The 20,988-nt window shown below is 41.6% G+C and overlaps 1 protein-coding gene across 1 annotated transcript; it reads right to left on the reverse strand.

Annotated features, from left to right (window-relative positions):
- Positions 1–5,614: 5,614 nt before the first annotated feature.
- irs2b (insulin receptor substrate 2b) lies at positions 5,615–19,638 on the reverse strand. The gene is made up of 2 exons (XM_046845006.1): positions 15,786–19,638; positions 5,615–8,236 (listed from the first exon to the last, which is right to left on the reverse strand). The coding sequence occupies exons 1-2, from the start codon at positions 18,988–18,990 to the stop codon at positions 8,232–8,234; spliced, it is 3,210 nt and encodes a 1,069-aa protein (XP_046700962.1). The 5' UTR covers positions 18,991–19,638; the 3' UTR covers positions 5,615–8,231.
- Between the last annotated feature and the right edge of the window lie 1,350 nt (positions 19,639–20,988).

Raw genomic sequence — 20,988 nt, forward strand, 5'->3', positions numbered from 1 at the left:
CCTAGATAGTCGTATAGCCTACATAAGTCAAGTGAGATAGTCACTCGACCTCATTTTGTTTGACATTATATAGTATTAATGTCTTTCCACATCAAAACCTCCAAGAAAATAATTTTTGAAGCTGCTCATACATTCAGCACTCACACACACACACACACACACACACACACACACACACACACACACACACACACACTCTGATGGGACATTAACTGTAGCAATACGGTACATTAGTGTATTAAACATGAATGAATGCCGGCCTAATTGATTTCCCAGTAACAAACATCATATGCACAATTCACGTCTGAGAGATAATGACATAATATCCATTCAAAAGGGCACAATGCGATTTATGTTCTTATTGTCACATCACAAATCACTTTTATGGGAAATCAGCCTGTAGGAGTGCAGGAGAGCAGGTGCAGTATCACCCTCCTTAAGATGAATCTATATTTCTGTCTTTTATATCCGACTCACAAATTTGTTTATTTCCCTGTTACACAATCTAACCACTGGAGGCTGCTCTGTGCGGTCTAGGCTTGGGACCCCAGGGGGGAAAGAGGGGTTAAATGTAGATTAAATGTAGAACAGGATAGTGCAGAGACATGAGAAAAGGCAATACCATGGAGCAAAAGTAGAGCAGTAGCGATAGAAATTAAGGTCGAATGGCAGGGGTCAGGGAATTATAGAGACTCGAGGCTCTCATGGTCTTAATATAGATGAAGAACATTCCCTATAAAACAAATACACAACCACTGATTTTATAATCTGAATTTGGTGAGAGAGAAAGCAAACTAGAGCAAAAACAAGAGAAAAAAGAAACAAAGCAAGTTATGCAAAACAGTTACACAATCCACTCAGTCGGTAAACAGTAAACTTCTTCGGTTTCAATTTTGTCCTTTCTTTTGCTCTTTGGCTTCTGGCCCAATATGACAGAACATAAACAACTTCCTTTCCATCACAAACACTGCATTAGAACATATTCCTACCATTGCTTCTGGCTAATATATCAGCCACTAGTATGCACAGTTGATAGATAACTTCAAGGTGTGTCCTGGTCCCACTTAATTTCTTTCTTAAATTAAAAAAAAACCTAAATAATTTCAGAGCTAACACATGACAAGCTGCTTTATTACTTACTTGGGTGTTTAGTAAAGGTAAGCTGTTTATCTAGTGGAGGATATGGTTCATTTCAAGCTGGATTTGTGTTAAATAGTCTCCAACTTTAGTGCTAGCCTAGACTGTGCAATTGCCCCCAACAGCAGCCTCATACCCGCATCTGCGAAAGAAAGTGAACCTTATATCTGCAGCAGAGTGGTAACAAGTGGGAAAGACCTAGTTATGTGACAGGAAGAAAGTGGATACATTCCACAGGCTTGTCTGAGCAAGGAAAGACAGAGAATCAGACACTAAGAAAGGGAGGGCAAGTGGTTAATTCTCACATTATACTCCCATTTCTCCAGAAAAGTATAACTGCCAGTGAAGTCTAAGATAAATAACTTGTTTAATATCATACTCAATCCCTGACCACATTCCTGCCAAACACCTTCTGTCAAAATAATAAAACAGTCACTCAGGAACTTTTAACCAAAAGCACACGTGAGCATTATACCTTATGAACATCTCAGCTATGTTTTTATTTTACTTACACAGGCTTTTTTTTCATGTTTTTGTTCAACGATGGGTGGATGTTTGTTTTTGTGGTCAGCACTGGACTTTTATTTGCATGTGTGGGTGTGTGAAAAATGTGTGACAATATTTTCAAGCTTTACAAGGTAAATCTCCCGCATATTCGTACAATTTACATAGTTCCCGTAAACTGGGACGCAGGGTGGAGAAAAACATGCACACCTGCAAGTGCACTCCCACACATCGGTGACTACACACTCACACACACACACACACACAAATACACACAACACAGGTGAGGTGTGCGAGTATCCTGGCCCAGTCACACCCCTCCCTGCTGATGATGCTTGTTCTGGGAAAGACAACAAAGAGCTCAGAGCAAAACAGAGAGAGAGAGAGAGTGAGAGAGAGAGAGATGGGAAAAGAGGGAGCAACTATGAGCTCACCTCCTGAATTCCTGCCAAACTGACATTGACTCATCCCACACAGGACCTGCTCAGGTGTGTGTGTGTGTCCCATGAGTCCTTTGTTTGTACCTGTCTATGCTGTTGCTTCTTCTTTATTATTGTTCCGCACTTCATAAGCAGTTTTGCAGTTTTATTGAACCCTAAGGCTCCTTGTGCCATCGTATTAAACCTCTTTGAAGAGTGTGTGCATCAATGTTTTCTTAGACAGTGAGACAATCGAACAGAGAGAATATTCACATAACAGAAACATTATACTAATGCTTACACAATGCAACATTCAGGAGGTGTGTTCCTTCTTTCTTCCACTGGTAATCAGCAGAGCAGCATAAAGCGTCACACACTCCTGTCTTCATCCTATTCATCTGCTTGACAGATAGCACACAAACAAAGGAAGCACACAAAATTTTTATATTGCAGACTGCATGTTGGAACATCTTCTTTCCTTGCAGTGTGGTTTTGTTCAGGATCAGTCTATGTGGCTTTTGAAGTAAGTCAGTGTTTTCCTTCCTCCCATTGCTAATCAGCAGAAAAACAGACTACAGCCTGTAACTGAATTTTTACTCTGCCATATGGCATTTTCTTATATTTCTGTCCTCTAATATTTGTTTCCATAAAGTGTACTACAGAGTGATTATGTGTCTTAATATGAAGATTTAAAACACTTATAATTGGGCATAATCATTCCGCCAAAATCTTCATTGTATACCATAATTACACCCATTAAAATATCAATAAATCCTGTAAGTTAAAAAATAAATAAATAATAATAATAATAACCATTAAAACCATAACAGTAATATTTTCTTTCATAAACATTTCAAGCAGATAAAAAAAAAATCCAGTTTTCAGATCTATTGTTCAGTCCATTGGTATCTTTAATGCACACATGTAAAATCAATTTTATCATCCATCACAAAAGAGAAAACCAAAGAGCTTTTAACACAAAAGTTACAAATGGTTGTTGACCTGCACAGGTCAGGTAATGGATAGGACAAAATACATGCACTTAAAATAGTTTTGTAGCTAGTAGACCAAGGGCTCTTATAAAGATTTATAGAATCATGAAACCTGCTCAGGATCAGGATATTTTATCTCAGGGACCCAGTTCCCTTTACCATGAGGTTAATTCTGTGGATCATTTAGCAAGTTAATGTTGGCTCCTGACTGGTGCAATAGAAAAGCGTTTGCTCTATTGCCAGGAGATCACGGTGATGCTGTGGCCATAAATGCTTCCAGATTAACGGATAAATGGTTTTTCACACCTGATGTCAGAGTTGCACAATGAAAATTTTAGTCTTTGGAGTGCAATCCTAATGAAATGCTGAGGTCTAATTTGAAGAGTACAAACAACAATAATCTCTTCCATTGTAGGTGTATTTAGCCCAAAAAAACAGCCTAGATTCTTTTATCCTCTCTGAAAACTAAACACATGAATAATACTTGAAAAAAATGCATACACAGTTAATGTATGTACTTAATCTCAAAGTTCACACATTTTTCAGTTTCTCTTTATTCTGTGAAGAAAGAATGCCGATAATTCTGGTGCCGATGTGTATGTACTTCACCATCTGTGATCCTCACTCTTCCAATTTTCCCAGCTCTTCTCTATTTTTCCACAACTCCTACATTCCAATCTTCACAAAAGAAAAAAAAGGAGGATTCATCATTTTTAGAGTGAAACGCTTTCCACCCAGAGCCAAAATGATCTGTTATTTTTCTCACCAACATTTTTGTGTGCATTCCTCATACCATAAACTGTTATTTTCAGTCAAGGCTGCTGGGTAAAGTGAAAAAGACATTTCAGAATTTGTCATCCGATCAACCTGTAACTAACGAGAGGACATTTAGAAATAGATCTTGCTTTAACATTTAACAATTTAACATCATTGTGTGGCTGGCGCACTGACCCACGCTCACACAACATGTAATGGACTAGACCTCTCTAATTTCAGGAAACATTCCATTTGTTTGTGTGTCCTCCCCCACTGACAACTCCTGTGGTCCCTGAGGAAAGGCGAGGACAAGAGATTCTCCCTTACACACAAACACAGGCAAATCACTTTATGTATGTTTTCTCAAATTAACATATGGCTTAAGACGGATGTTGCCAAATGTAATATATATAAAGACAATTATATAACACTGTTGATATAAAGGCTTGTGTAAAACTCCTTGGCATCATAAATGATTAAGTCTTGCTTAGCTTGCTAGGTATTTTTATTCATTCATAATTCATTCACTCATTTAATCTTTCCAGCATAAGCTCTGGGTATATTGGGTTTGAGGCAAAAAAAAACAAACCCCACCCTGGATGGGATCCCAGTCTATCACAGGGCAACATGCACACATGCACATTAACAGTACACTTGGGGTACTCATATATTTATACTGCTAATGTATAATTTCAGCATAACCACTTAAGCTTATGCTGCTTGTGGGTTGCGCTACCTTACACAAATTTCACTTATTAATATATGCCACATATCTGAGTATTTCTGTCTTTGCATAGCTGAAGGTAGGTGTTAGTGAGTTACCAATGCTATTCATCCACTGTGCTCTTCTAAGGTCATATGCTGAGCAACTACGACACCATCTATTACCTATTAGCACTTAATAGAAAAAATAAGTGAACATAAGTGACCCAATGTATATTGAAAGAGACATGAGTAATGACATTCTTGGCAAATTCAGTGAAAATTCCACATGAAATCTGTGCCCAAGGCTCCCCCACCTCACAGAGAGCTGGAGCAAGTCAACAACGTGATTACTAGAATCGATTACATACTAAAACTTGGTTAGGATTTGATGTTTGCTAAGTTAAATGCTATATACTAGCATCAGAACAGGCTATTATTAATTAATTAATTATATATGTTATTTAATATATGTTATATATGTGTATAATACAGAAATCAAAGGAAATGCCAGTTAAGACCAACTCAAATCCTACATTTAATCAGAGTAAGATCAAACAGAGACCACGTTCAATAATGATATATAGTGGCGTATAGGGTTTTTTTCTCCCTTTGTCCACCTCACCTAGACACAAACACTGAAACTGGCCTTCTGTAATAGATCAGACTGTTAGATTTTATCTCATTTCAGATGTAATTATAATTTTAATTGGGTTGAGAATTAATAATCCTTTAACATATGGTTTAGCGCATAAAATGATAATCCCATTAACTAATTACAAATTCTGCCTTAGTCTGTGTTACAAAGCTATAATGACCTGATGTGCTTTCACTGACATCTGATGTGACTTCATCTCATATTATCTTTATAGTCCTTTATCTACTGTACATTAATCAAAAAATGGGTCTGGGCTTGTCTCTGTGTGTGTGTGTGTGTGTGTGTGTGTGTGTGTGTGTCTGGTAGATCTGGTGCTTCCCTTGGAAGACAAGATGAATTTAAACATCTGCTACCCTAAAAGGCTAGACCGATTTTATGAAGTCTTTCATGACTGCATAAACACAGGACAAGAGTCTTCTTTCATGACGAAACAGACAGACACTAAATAACATTAATGTTTTATTGCATGTGGCTATTCAGAATCATTACAGTTTCCAAAGCAATACTAACTACACTAAGATTAAATTATCTCCTAATAGCATCACAATGTGTAGTATATGAAATATATACAATGGAAGACAGAAAAAAATTTAAACCAAGGCTCAAAATCTTTTTCATACTCAGAAATTACAAATTATCAGAATAAGAACACTGCTCGAATCACTGGTAAGAGCCAATAACAAAAACAGCAAAAGTTTCATTTAAAGTTGGCTAAAAAAAAAAATTAATACAGCAAAAAAAAAAAGATTTCAAACTCATTCAGTTTTAAGGTTTTTATCAAACTTTCGAACACAGTATTTATACATTTGGTTTCTTTTTGTAAACTAATCTTTAAAAAATGTAAATATTGCATATGCCGTATGTTAATTTGTACCTATGTAACTAGAGCTCTCATATCAAGTATTGTTCATATTATAATTGTGTTTTTTTTTCCATGTTACAGCAGTATAAAATATTTCCTTAGTGGCATTCATCGTGCAGCTTGCACACTTACAAACCTAGCAAAGAATTAGAAAAAGAAAACCTCCAGGTCAAACATTGGTGTTTGGCCAGTACCTTCATTAGTGCTTTCGCTTTTCGGGGAAATTCATTTTAAACATATACTGTGTATGTACAAATACATAAATGTATTATCTTTAAATAAAAAAAAAAAAGCTTTCCAAAGTCACAACTGCACATCAGTTGCAATTGTCATTATATATACATTATTTACATGTTTCCAGGCAAACATTTTTTATATACTTAAACAAGTAGCATGTGTCAGTTTCATTTCACATGTTAATGTGTTTTTTGTTTGTTTTGTGAAAGTCATACTTTGAATGGTTTTTGTTTTATTTTGCTTTGCTTGTAGGGAGCTGCAGAATACTCTACATTCAAATTTGTCTTGTGATACAATCCAAAAAAAAAAAAAAAAGAACAACAAAAAAAAGAACATTTGTAAGTGCGAGACAAAGCACTGGTACAGACACGGTCCCTGTCTGACTACTGTGCAGCAGCAATGCTTTAAAGCCTCCCAAGATGTCCCTGAAATGTGTCTGTCCCATTAACCAACTGCTTCACCAGTGTACCTCAGAACCAATCAGAACCGAGCACACTGATTGTCCTGGTTAAAAGCAATAGAAAGGCCGCGAATAAAGAGTATAAGAGGCAGCAGGAATTATTACCGGGTGGTGTGTTAAAGTGTTTTGTTGCTATATGGTGGACACACTCTCAGACACACACTGTGCGCATGTCTGGAGTGTGGATGATGTGTGTATCTGTTTCTGTCTGGCTGACTTCGTTCCAAACTAATCTCCTTCTCAAAGAGCCTGCTTTGCATATGTGTATGTGTGTAAGGCAGCATAACGCTGCTCCCCCTGCCATTTACCATCACTCATAAATAGAATTATATTAATATGCTTTAAATATCTGTCTAATACTTATCTATGGATAAGAGCAGTAAAATCTTTGATTGCAGAAGCCACTTCAACTGCACTTAGAAACATTCCTTTTCCATGGTGGGTGGTCGGTCTTTGATATTTTGTAAATGTGTGTAGGTCCATAACAAAATTTCCATAACAAAAGAAAACACTGTTTGAAAGTCAGTAAGGCTTTGGATTGGCATTTTTTTCTTTATGACATTCAGCACTGAAAATAAATAGTTTAGTTTAGTTTATATATATATATATATATATATGGAAAAAAAAAAACAGGGAGAGGGAGAGAGCAAGCGAGCGAGAGAGAGAGAGAGAGAGAGGGGGGGGGGGTTATAAGCAACTCAAAACCTGGCTTTCATTTGAGGTAGGGTTTTTCAAGCGATTACTTGTTTCACTTAACTGGTGATGATTGTGATAAAAATGCCACATTGGTGCAATGCTGCAACCATCCATGCATGTGCGCACGCACACAGACACGCACATATATACCTACATACATACATACCTACATACAAACAAAACACTTCTCAATGCACACATAAATAAATAAATACGTGCCATGTGCAATGTGTGGTTATGCATGTTTCCATGTTTGTTTGTGTGTGTGTGTGTGTGTGTGTGTGTGTGTGTGTGTGTGTGTGTACACTTGTGTGAGAATGTGCAGATGTTTCACTCCAGGTTTGATTCACAGGTTTTTGCATGTGGGGGACACTGGCCATTTAACATCCAGAGCACGTGAACAAAAACTGGTGGAGCATAAACAAGAAGAAAAAGAAGAAGAAAAAGAAGAAGAAGAAGAAGAAGAAGAAGAACTGTAGACTCTATAGGGGAGTGAGTGTGGAGTGACACACAGACAGATGTGTGGTCCAATCTTTTGTTTTTGTCAAGAGTCATTTTCAGAGCAGCACAGAGATAGAGGACCACGTCACTAGGGCAAAGAGCGCGGTCAAGTGTCTATGTTGCCATGACGATAGCCATTCATAGAAGTTCAGGGGTCAAAGATCAGGGGAGAGTTGAAGCAGCAGCAACAACAGCAGCAGCAGTATGGCCCATATGTCCACATGGCCACCTCTCCTCCTTCTTCCTTGTACCTCCTGGTCCCGAGGAAGAACTGAGGAACCGGAGCAGGAATGGAGTCTGGATCTGTTTAGTCTGGGGGGCAGACAAGAGAAAACGGATTAATGTGAAGAACATAAACACATCCAGACAGACACAGAGACATCCATTTGGGTCAAAAACAACAGCAGAACCTAACAAGCAATAAATCATAGTTGTTGTTTTCTTTGTTTTTTTTCTGAGAACAATATTGATCAAACACAACAAACACCATGATGAGGTCATTGCTTACACTTTTTACTCACAGAATGCTGCCTTTTATGGAGTCATTTCTAATTAATGGTGAATTGCTTCCTGTTTAATTTTTTTAAAACCTATCACTGGTGATATATATCTGAGAACTGGGAGTGAAACAGTTACACACTCTATTCCCCTTCTCTGTCCCTCCCTCTCTTCTTTACCAAGTAAGGAATGAGAGCTTCTTTTGCTGTGAGCAACTGAAGTGGCAGGTGTTCTGAGAGAACACAGACACTGGCATTTAGGGCTATGCAGCTGAGTGTAAGCTTTTCCTGAATCTCTGAACACAGAAACACAACATCTTCATTTATCAAATACTTCTGCGTTATCAAAGCCAGGTTGAAACCGAGACCCTCTCTGGATCTTACGCATGGCATTAGTCTAAACATGAAATTAAAATTCTAAATAAACATAACAGGTCATAGAGATGATTTGTAATAAATGACAAACTGACAAACAAATTTTATAAGCATTTTCCTTTGCGTCCTGAGAATCTAGAACGGAGAGGATTGCTTTCATTTGCGTAAAAAAAGCGTAGAACACGGAGGAAGTATCTAACTCAGACAGACCCTATGCAGGCCTCTCCTTCCTGCCACACAGCCCATTTTTAAACCACCTCAACGGCTCTTTTTCCATCCAGGACCAGAGCTGTTTTTACAGAGCAGCTACACATACTGCTAAAAGCAATGAGAAAAAACAAAAAAACACCATACAGTACTTGAGAAATCTACACATCTCTAGTTAGTACTTTAAAAAACTCCCACATCTTAGTACATAATAATCTGGCTCTTGAATGTGTTTTCTATGAAAAAGAGGTAGCTCTCTTATTATCATGTCAGAGGAAAAGTTGTATTTCTGCCAGTTTTTCCTATAAATGTGATAGCTGATGTTATAAGAGCCAAATTATGTACTGTCATTTTATAATTATAATGCGTACTTGATGCACACACTAAAATGGCTGCAACGTCTGGACTGCGTAAAGACATTGAGCCGAAATGTAAAACTTGTGTGAGAACATGCATGAAGCAATAAGTAGCTAAAAGGTCTTGGTTGTATGGAAAAAAGCAAATAAACAAGTGATATAAGAAAGTAAGATGGTAAGAAAACACCTAAAAGCATATTGTGCCATTGTGAACTTCCATAATCTTTTTGAACTCAATAAGTGCAAAAAGAAAATGGTTCGAATGGGTTTCATTTAAACCCAAAAGTATCTTCTTTTTCTCACTTAGCACGAGCAAAGATCAACTATGATAGATTAAAGCCTAATCAAACTGAATCACGGTCTGAATGCAGTGTCAGGTAAATGCCATTGATCAGGTCTGTGCACCTCAACGTAACACAGAGATCAAACACTGCATCTAAACACATTATAAAGATCTGACTGCATTGAACCAATGTGAGGATGCTTTTCTGATATGGACAAGTCTAATAACCATAGAAACACTGACAACACCATGGCACTGTTTTAGTCCTACTCATAAACAGTCATTAGCTCTTACAAATACTCTATTGACGTCATGGAACAAGAGTTATATGAGTGGCAGTGACCTGTCGGTTATTCTGCCGTGTGTGTGTGTGTGTGTGTGTGTGTGTGTGTGTGTGTGTGTGTGTGTGTGTGTGTGTGTGTGATGGGGACTTGGACTAGAATTGCAGTTTAAATTTCACAGAGCTAATTAAGCAAAAGAAAGCCGAGCACTTCCATGAATGTCCAATGTCCAAAGAGTCAGAAAAAGCAATGAGTGGATAAAGAAGTGAGAGATAAGATCATGATAATCCGTGAAGAATCTTCTAACAATCACTTACACCTAAAATACATCCCACAACTCTAAAATCATTATCATTCTCGCTTGATTTCCTGACCGTTACTCCAATCTGTGCCGCTGATAGCTGCAGCGGAGCCAAGCTGGGTGAGAGCACACATGCCTCATTATAATATCCTGAATGGACAGAGGACTTCAGAAGAGGGGAAGTGATATAGAGAGGATGATGCATATGCATAAGTATTTGGTGGTGTTTTTTTCATTACTTCTACACCAAACCCCCACCATGAGAATTTTGACATACAGACATGTTTTGTTAGATTGGCCATTTAAAGTGTAATATCACTTAGTGGGAATGCAACCAAATGATTTAACATTTAATCTCCACCAGCTTTATATGATACTTTATCACTTAAAATACAACATCCATGTTTCTACTTGTCTACCCTCCATCCCCCCTTCTTCAGGAGTCACAATATTTATTACGCACCTTTGGTCTCAGCGAAGCTATGCGGTAATTAAAGCTAACCCGAATTTTACTGTCTGCACCCTAACATACAACAGCACACACGGCGTTCATTGATAAAAGCAAGCACGTTATTGCTCTGTTGTCACAGTTAGCACACATGAGTGGGAGGAGTGTGTGTGGTGTGGACAGAAGATCACTTATACTCTGCAACACATGCTTCTTAAATGTCGCTTCGGGTGTGAAATTTCAAGGTACTCATCAATGCACTTCCCACGGAAGCCATATGAAAACACAAGGCAGGCACATATCTAAAGCTTCTCAAATTCAGACCACCCCCTCTACACACACACGCACACCACCAGAAGTCATCAGCCAGTGAACCCAGTGACTCTGCCCCTCCCCCAAATAGCCCTCATTCTATTTTTCTCACACACACACACACACACACACACACACACACACACACACACACACACACACACACACACACACACACACACACACACACACACTTAGGCAGGCTCCAGCTCATTTGTATATCACATAGGCTAAAATTATCCAGGACTTCCCCCTGCCCCCATCAAACACACACCGAAACATATAGTAAGTCTAAGATCTATTAAGGATAGTGTCAACATGTTACTAAATTAGTTATCTATTATTTAATAAGATACACAAAACACAAAGATCAGGCATATTGCAGGATGTGGAACAAACTAGGTTTGAGGTTTTGAGCAGGCCCCCGCTTTACATCCCATACTTCCTCTTTCTCAATAGGATGCACCGAGAGCAGCCTCAGATACTATGCTTTTAACTCGGGTGAAGACATATAGGCAATTCTTGGCAAAAGTAACTGTAACTGACTGTAACAAAAACATCTAACCATTTTTTTAACATGAAAATATTGTCTTCTAGCTCACCTTTGCATACTGAGATGATATGTTAGAGTGTGTCAAAGTCCAAATGCTTCCAATAATGTGCACTGTCAATAATGTCAAATCTAATTGTGTCACTCAGAGGCAGAATCCAAATACAAGTCATTTTATGAATGACGAATGAGCTCAGCTGGCACAAGCTCTTCTGTCTCGTGATCAACACAGCACAAAATAAGCCCTTTGGATATGTCCGGTTTCAATGAATCTGATGAAGTCGTTAGTGCAGAACGACATACTAAATAAGACGGCTGAGTTTAAATCATAAAAATGGATGTGTTCATTTCACAAGTCGAGTCACATGTCAGGCAATTACTTCCACACACACAGCTTCCTCTGGTAAAAACACAGCCCCGTAAAAGACTCTTTCAACTGCACAGGCACGTGCTGCTCATTTACCAGTGGAAATGTCATTTTCTTCACTACTTTTCTCACGTGCCACACACACACACACACACACACACACACACACACACACAAATACAGAGCATGAAATGTCTTCTCCACGAGAACGTCTCCCTCAGGAATTCGTACAGGCTTTGTGGACACCGCTTTAAAAAGTCACACAGCTACTCATGCTGAGAGAAGACATACATTCTCGAAATTAACGCAGACACAATGGCCGATTTAATGGTACTGAAAGAAGAATAAGGAGAAATGAGAAGGCTTGTTTACCAGGAATGACCTTATCATGTGTTGGCTACAAGAGAATCTCACATACTGGTGCGTGAGTGAGTGCAGTACGCTCGCATGCTGTTCAACAATGTGTGTGTAATCCTTCTTACCGGTACTGCTAAAAGAGAGTAACGTTTTAGCAGAACATCCCGGCCTAGTTTAGTCTTCTGGGAGCTCACACACACACACACACACACACACACACACACACACACACACACACACACACACACACACACGCACGAGTGCACACCATCAATGTAGCTAAAGCTAATTACCAAAACAATAACAAGCTGGCTGAGAGGAGGGAGGAAGGGAGGATAGGAAGAAAGTGAATCGAAAAGGCAGGGAGGAGAGTGAAGGAGGCAGACAATGCAGCTGATACAACCGTAAGCAAAGATGAACAGGTAAACAACACACCGAACAAACAAGCTGGGACATAATAAATGCAACTAGAAAGAAAATGGGCAGGTTGATTTAAGAAATACCGTGAAAATGGTGGAAGCACTAAGAAGCATTTTCTTTGAAAGTGAACACTTAATCCCCGGCTTTTCTCTCTCTCTCTCTCTCTCTCTCTCTCTCTCTCTCTCTCTCTCTCTCTCTCTCTCTCTCTCTCTCTCTCTCTCTCTCTCTCTCTCTCTCTCTCTCTCTCTCTCTCTCTCTCTCTCTCTCTCTCACGAGGTAGCAGATGGTCTGTAGTGATTAGTGTATTGTCAGTGTCTGTGTTTGGGCTTGATAACCACTGAGCACTGCTTGGAATGACAGGTGCATGACCCTGGCCCCCACCATCTGCTCCACCCCTATGCTCCACCCCTATGCCCCACCCAGTCTCCCAAACACACACCCCACAACACCACACACCTCATGGAGGAGAATTCTCCACAAAAGCTGCCTCTAAATATTTAATAAGGCACAGTGAGTATTCACAAAACTGCGTTACGCAATTTTTTTCAGAAAACAAGAAGGAGGTCCAATTCACATTACACCAACAAGCAATTTCTGTTATAGCTGAACAGATAAATTACCAAGAGGGTCGAATTAGAACAACTGCTCGTGTATTTCTTATATACGTGAGGCCCAAAACATAATCAAACATTTAATCTCCTGAGCAATGCTGCTAAAAGCTTGTGCTCTCTATTTGCAGGGTGAGGTCAAACAAAAGGGGGATTTGTTGTACCCCGGGTTTGCAGTGTGTATGTGCATGTGAGTGGCCCTAATAAAGCAGTCATATCATAAACACAGCTATGAACCTGCTTGATAAATCTGAGTAATATTTTGTGTAAATGTGTAATATATATGGATTGTGGGCTTGTTTAAATACAACTTCAACATAAAACAAAGAAAAGATGATGAAATTGCATTGTGTGTGTGTGAATGTCTGTGGGGATGGGGTTGGTGTCTGGATGGGGGTGGGGATGGGCGAGGGGTTCTATTTTATTTCACCGGGATGATATTTCCCTGGTCCCTACGGTAAACTTTTTTTTTTTGGTAAAATAACTGCTGCTTTTATTAAAAAATTATAATAAATGTACCGAAAGGTTACTGAGGTTAAACTTGGAAGCATATTTTAGCAATTATTATATACAGAAATCATTGTCAAATTTACATTCTCACACAAAAGTAAGGCAAATGAAAGAGTGAGACAGAGAGACAGAGAGAGAGAGAGAGAGAGAGAAAGAGAGTGTGTGTGTGTGTGTGTGTGTGTGTGTGTGTGTGTGTTAATGAGAATGCATGCAATTCATTGGCTCAGACATTCATAAAAATGAATCTTCTCCATCACTACTTAGTTGAGTTTGCTGATTTATCAATTATATTTGACCCTTTTACCTCTTTTATCATTACCTTTATCAATATTATATTTATTTGACTCCAGCTGATCTTTTTTTTTTTTTTTTTTTTTACAGCATGCTGATCCTGGCCAGTCAGAGCCAGCCAGATAAACATTAATGCAGGTGTAAAAATGTGTGTACGTGTGACTGCATGTGTTTTATTTTACTGTTTTCTCCACCCACTGTTCCAGAAGTTCTTCGCCGAGGGCTACATCTTTTAGATCAGCTCACTTTTCTGGGAAATAAACAAACTACTACAGGTACACCTGCTCTTCCCTGAAACCTAGCTCTGCACAAAATCCACCCACACACACTCCCAACAACAAAGACTTCCACACCCACAGATGAGCGCAGCACTGTCTGGACCTTTGATCCATCACGAGTGTTACTGGGTGTTTGTGTGTTTGTATATCCCATGTATCTTCTCACCCTCACTCACTCTCACACACATACAATAAAAATACCTCTATTCGCTTCTCAAGCAACTATACTATGTAAGCAGTGCACTATTTGTCTAAGACTGGATATATGTCTGGCGGGCGGGGATATAAGCCGAAAATCTCTTTGAGCATGAAACAAAAGTTCAGCTTGTTCCGTGAAAGGTGTTTCGGTTCTTAATTACAAGCAGACATTCCCGTCTCAGAGATAACACGGTGAACAGACTGCATTCCTGCTCTGAAACCTGGCACCTTACAACTGATAAACAGCCTTTCTATGTTTCTCTCTCTCACTCACACTTACACACACACACACACACACCTTCCACTGACAACATTTTTATCACATTATTACTGTGGCTAATTGATGCTAATCCTACAACTACATTTAGCTCAAACCTTAACCTACATAACCTCTAGGCTCGTTCAGCTTCTTAACTCGAAGCTGTGTTTTTTTATGGAGAAAAGATAATGTGATATCCGCATTATGTCATCACGGGCAGATAAGCAGTTTGTACTTATATACACACACACACACACACACACACACACAAAAACAGAGAGAGAAAGAGGAAAGTGAGGGATTTTTGAGGAATATGAATAACCATCTGGCGAATGGCAGAAAGACCTTATTGTAGCACCAAATCACGTGCTCTTTTTTTCTTGTGTAAGGCTTCAGGATTACAAACTGCGCCACATTCAACATCAGGTTCAGTTGCGCTCCCGCCAATATGAACCTGCTTCACTGAGCCATGAGAACTGAAAGGTCTGCGTTCCTAATACATAAGTATTTAATATGTTTCACGTGTTCTAAAAGGAGAACAATAACAATGTCATGGATTACTTAAACCTAAACAACACTGACCACATTAAGATTAACAATAACTACTGAAATGTTTCATTTATGAGTTCATTGTATCATTGAAACAGACGAGCATAGCTTGTGGTTTAAATTTGCTGGCTAAAATCATGATTTGGGATATTCAGTCAAAACACACAAGCAATAGGAAATGATTCAAGGAAGCAATTTTAGCAGAGTGACAGCTTAACACTGAAGAATGCACAGCAGTTTTTTGAATGAAAACAATGGCACTTAAATAACCCCCGTATTTTTTTTTTTTTTTCCTTCCAGCTTTTCTTCCTTTTTGTCCAATGATTCTGCATTTTCAAATTTACTGCTCATGATCCTTGATTAAAAAAATTCACCTATGAATGCATGGGATGCTAAACATTAGACGGATCTTACCTTTTACTGCTGTTGCTGTGTCCTTGAATCCATAGAGACTGGCATTTATTGCACTGAGGCTCCCTTTGCAGCAACTGGCAGCTTTGAATCTAACCAGAGCATCACAACCAGCCAGTCCCTCATCCATAAGGTTTAAGGCGATGTAGTTAAGTCCATTTTGAAAGCCCGCCGATGTCTCTCTGCACATGGGACTGCCGTACTCCTCTTCGAACCCTTCACTGTTCCTCGTCAGTGCAGAGACGTTCTCCACGGAGGCTGAGCCGAGCCGCCTTGCATCATGCGCGAAGGAGGGGAAAACGGGTGTGACGGTGGTAGTGGAGGAGAAGGTCTCCGAGCTGTGTCGCCTTCGTCCTTGGGGGTCTGCCCGTATCACCTTGGCACCTCGGTCTGGGTCGACCTGGTGTGTGTCTGTGCCACCCAAGAGGAATGACTCAACTGGTCGTACCCCCACTGAATCATTCAAATTTAACCTCCGTGCGCAGGATGATGGGCTGGCAGGCTTGGTACAGATAGTGGTCTGAGATGTAGGCTGAGTAGAAGAAGCGGAAACACAGAAAGTCATTTCAGTGTAATCATCCTTCACCATGCCAGCCTGGCATGAGGGTTCCACCTGTGATGTGAGGTTGTAACGATTTATTCCTTCCTCCTCCTCACACGGGGCGGGGCAGACTGCCAGCTCTGGCATGGCATCGAGAGGGCTGAACGGAGCAGCATCTCCAGACTTAGGTGACTCCGAACTTAAATTAATGTTCATGTAATTTGAAAGAAAGGACCGCCTCTGCTCACTGGAGCAGCCGGTGGATGAAACAGGGCTCTTTGTGGAAATAGGGGAAAACCTCTGTGCAACATGGCTGAAATCTATGTTTACGTACTCGCCAGGGCTTTTGGGCTCTGAGGGCAAAGGGTGCTCATTCGTGCTAGGCAGCGTATGAACCAAATCCAAGGGCAGGCGCGTGGGTCGGCTGATCCTGGATCTGTGGAGCAAGTTGTCAGGTTTGTTTTGCTTCAGAGGAGAGGGAGCTATTTTGGGATCCGCCTTTTCTGGCTCCTCCACAATTTTCCAGTTTTGTAGGCTCATGAGGACATATTGACCGCTGTCACCATTATCTGTTTTCTGCTGGGGTTTGTAGCAGCGGGGAAGAGAGCTGTAAGAGAAAGGCTGTCTGAGAGGATGTTCTACGCCACCCACAGTGGTGGGGAAGTAATCTGGGGGCGTGTCAGAGACGCACGGGTCAACTGGAGACATGTTGAGGTACTCAGTGTTGGACAGTTTACCATCAGAGCTTTCCATCGAGAGTTTGGAGCTACATAGCATCTTCATGTAGCCGCTGTCATCCAGCGAGCAGCTGGAGGGTGAGCTGGTCCTGTAGCCGTTCACCACGGTGAGGGGGTGTGTCCTAGGATTGATGATCTGTTTTGGGGCGGAGACACACATAGGGCTCATGGGCATGTAGTTTTCAATCCTGGTACCCAGTGGTGCCACGCCAGGTGTCATTGGCATGTAACCATCGTCCCCTAGAATACTACTAGTGCTTTTTTGTAATAAGCCAATTTCAATATCACCGTAATCCTCAGGGTAGGCAAATTTAGGGGATGCAGTATGCGAACTGCGTCCTGAATGCCCAGCATTTTTTAACGTGGCCCTCATGAGCGTGTACTCGTCCAGCGAGGCAGAAGACACCTGCGATTGCACTCTCTTCTGATGAGGCATGGTGAGAGAATAAGTCCTCTTCCTGTAGGATTTCTCTAAGTCCCTGCCACCCTCCTCCACCATGCGGGTACCACGTCTCCCGTGGCTATGTGCAAACACACCATGCTTGTCCATGACCATGTAGCCGTACAAGTCACTGCCATCCCGCGAGGGAGGCGTCTCGGGAACAGACTCCGGCGTGGAGCTGCGGTGAACTGCTAACGTGTGGGCCGCGTCTCCTGGACTGGAACCGCATTCGTCACAGGAGATGAAGCCGGCGTCACTGGGGGAGCCAGCGATCGAGGCTGTACAGCTGGCTGGGCGGGCACCACTGGAGGGGAGGCTAACGGGACTGGCATCAACTGAGGGAGGGGAACGAGACACGGGCATGCACATGGACTTACTATGCTGGAGAGAGGAGGTTTCAAAAGTCCGACATGGGCGTGCTGCTACTGTGTTGGAGCGGCTCAGATGTGTCCGGTTTAAGCCGGGACTGACGGGACTTCCCGCTACAGACAGAGACACCGGTCGCGTCGTTGTGCCGTCACCCTCGCTCGCCGCGCGCATCCGGCACGACGTGTACTTGGCACCGGGGGACGAAGCGGCCGCGCTGTCGGTGCGTGATCGCCGCGGCAGACCTGTCTGACTCGGAGGCAAGTGATTTAAATGCCGCCTCGCGGGCACCGAAATCGGATTGGTGCCCGACGACTGGCTTTTGCTGCGCGGCCGGAACTCGCACATAAGCTCCTTCATAGCCTTCATAGCTTCCAGGATGGTCTCATGGATATTTTGCGCCACCACCGAGTCGTCCGCTTGCATCCACAGCTCACCGGGGCCCGTGGCGGCTGACCTGCCCACCTCGATGAAGAAAAAGCTATCCGAGTGTCCGCAGCGTCGGATGTTCATTAGCTGCAGAATCACGGACGCCACGTCCGTGTTGAGTTTCACAAAACTAATCGTGCGGCTCGATAAGCACAGCCGGTAAACCCCGGTCAAATTCCGAGTCTGCCCGAGTCCCCTAGATTTCAGGTTCACTTGCCAGACCTCCTTGTACGCGGCGCTGAGCGGCGTCACTACGCCGTAACTCGCCTCATCGAAGCCGAGCAGTGAGGATGCAGAGTGACTCGCCGTTCCCTCGCACGCCCGCCCCTCGTTCATCAGCTCCGTTAGGACAGCGAACCAGCTCTCCTGCTCCTGCTCGTTGTCGGCAGCCACGGCGAAGTACTCGTCCTTAGTGTAGAGCGCGATAAGGTGTTTGTGTTTGGCGTCCGCTCGCTTGTTGATGTTCAGGCACGAGTCCAGCGGGATGATCCGCTTCGCAGCCGCCTTGTTCCTCCATTTCTTTTCGCTCTCGTAGTACTCGAGGCGCGCCGGGAAGCCGTCGCTCTGCGCCTTCAGCACGAAAAAGCGCTTATGTCCGTGTTTCTGCTTCTTCAGGTAGCCGCACTTTTTAATATTGTTGCTTGTGTTCAGATTGGAAAGCGAGGGTCCGACTACCGGCGGCGGACTCGCCATCCTCCCAGCGCTGTGAAAACAACACAACTCTCACTTTGCTACAACTTGGATTTCTGCCTTGTATAAAAGATATTATCTCTCTTCCGGCGCGGAGCTCCGCGTCCCGTCCCCGGCGCTGTGAAACAGTAAATAACCCATATCGCTAAAGTGGCTGGAGTGAAGAGGAGAAAAAAAAAAAACATATGACGTCCTACACATCCAGCTACGGTTACAAAAAAAACAGAGGAGAAAAAAAATACACACGCACTGATACGAGGCGGCGCAACCCGAGGGGAAGAAGAGGCGTGTCCGCCTGGCTGATCGGCTTATTCGGCTCATTGGGTGAACGCGCTGAAAGATAGTAAAACGCACGTCGCATGGCACACGCAGGCCCCGCCCACTGGAGTGTGCACGCTCCGCCCATCGCTCCTTTCAACCCACTACACTACACTACACACACACACACACACAGATTAGAACTGTTAGTAACTATAATACAAATACGGCAATTTTACATTACTTAGATTGTCTTCTTTCGTGTCAATTAAGGAAAATAAGATTGATAAATAAATGATAATAAGAGAAATAAAATTAATAAATAATTGATAATAAGAGAAAGAAAATTGTTCAAACGAGAGTGATGATAAGGATTTTGTGAAGTTACTATTATTTTTATACGTCATGCTTTCGATGCCTCATACATGATTTTATATAGTTATAGTATAGTATATATATATATATATATATATATATATATATATATATATATATATAAAACTTTTTCAGTTTTTTTTTTCAAAGGGAAATAAAATGTAATATATATATTCTTCCTCAGAGTGGGAATAAAATGTGGAATTTGGCTGAGGGTTGTTTATGCGACCTTATGAATGTCGAATGTCTGATCATTTGCATGAGAGCATCGTTTTAATGAATCCACTCCGGGGCGTTCCTCCTGCATGTAGACTGTGGAGAGAAGGCGCATCGGTTCCGGTCCACGCCGCGCCGTATCCTGCCGGAATCATCGTGACGCACCCGGCTCATGAGAAACCATTCAAGCGAGAGATTGTAAACAAGCGAGCGGTCGTGACGTTGCGGTGGTGCAACACCGCCCCTAGCGGCTGCATCCTCTGCTTGCTGCGTGTTTTTTTTTTTTTTTTTTTGTCTTTTTTCTTTTTTCTTGGCTTGAGCGTGAGCTATACTAAACGTGCACTGTTTCCGTGCACTGAGAATTACACGTTATGAAAATGTTGTTTGTTTGTTTGTACATTTTTGACACATCCCCTCACTGGGTGCGGACTCGTCCCTGTGATGATGCTCCGTCATCAGGAGGTGTCCGCTATTTCTGGACAGGGATGTTGGAGGATGACGCCGGAGCGCCGAGTGCGTCACAGGCTCGGGAGCTGTGCGCGTGATCACCATGGAACATTCAGGGTCTCTCATTGCGGATGTGGAGCTGCTCACACATCACCCTGAATTCATGGACTTCCGGCTGACTCTTTACTGAGGGTGCAGAGACCACACTGCAGTCAGACCAGAATGCTCTTTCCCACAAATTCTGGGTATCTAATCAGTGTGCGCTGCTATTCCACATTTAGTAGTAATATTTAACCAGGCGGAAGTACTGATCTTAAATGAACATTCTACATTGAGGGGGAAAATGACCTGGAAAAGGACGTAATGTAGCTTATAAATAAGCCTGTAATGAGCACTGAACGCTAAACACGGGCAAAGATGGTTTTATGTAAAGAAAAAAATAATAAAAATAATAAAAATGTATACGCCCAATGAAACAACAATAATAAACCCATTTCTTCAACGAGAAGTATTATAAAACAGGAGATCTCCTGCATCTCTTTTGAGTAACTGACACTAGACTGGCCATTAATAACTTGTCCTTATGTCATGTCAAAATGGGCAGCTGTTGTTTTTTTAATTTAACAAATAATTCAGTCTTTCCTTTTAGCTTTTACCAAATAAGTATAAGACACAGCGGTGTTTCGATGCTATGGCCAGCCTGAT

The sequence above is a fragment of the Silurus meridionalis genome, chromosome 3, assembly GCF_014805685.1.
Source record: "Silurus meridionalis isolate SWU-2019-XX chromosome 3, ASM1480568v1, whole genome shotgun sequence".
Lineage (NCBI taxonomy): Eukaryota > Metazoa > Chordata > Actinopteri > Siluriformes > Siluridae > Silurus > Silurus meridionalis.

What these genes read in the sequence shown, in the direction of transcription:
- irs2b (XM_046845006.1), bottom strand. Translation starts at nt 18,990, where the DNA reads ATGGCGAGTCCGCCGCCGGTAGTCGGACCCTCGCTTTCCAATCTGAAC.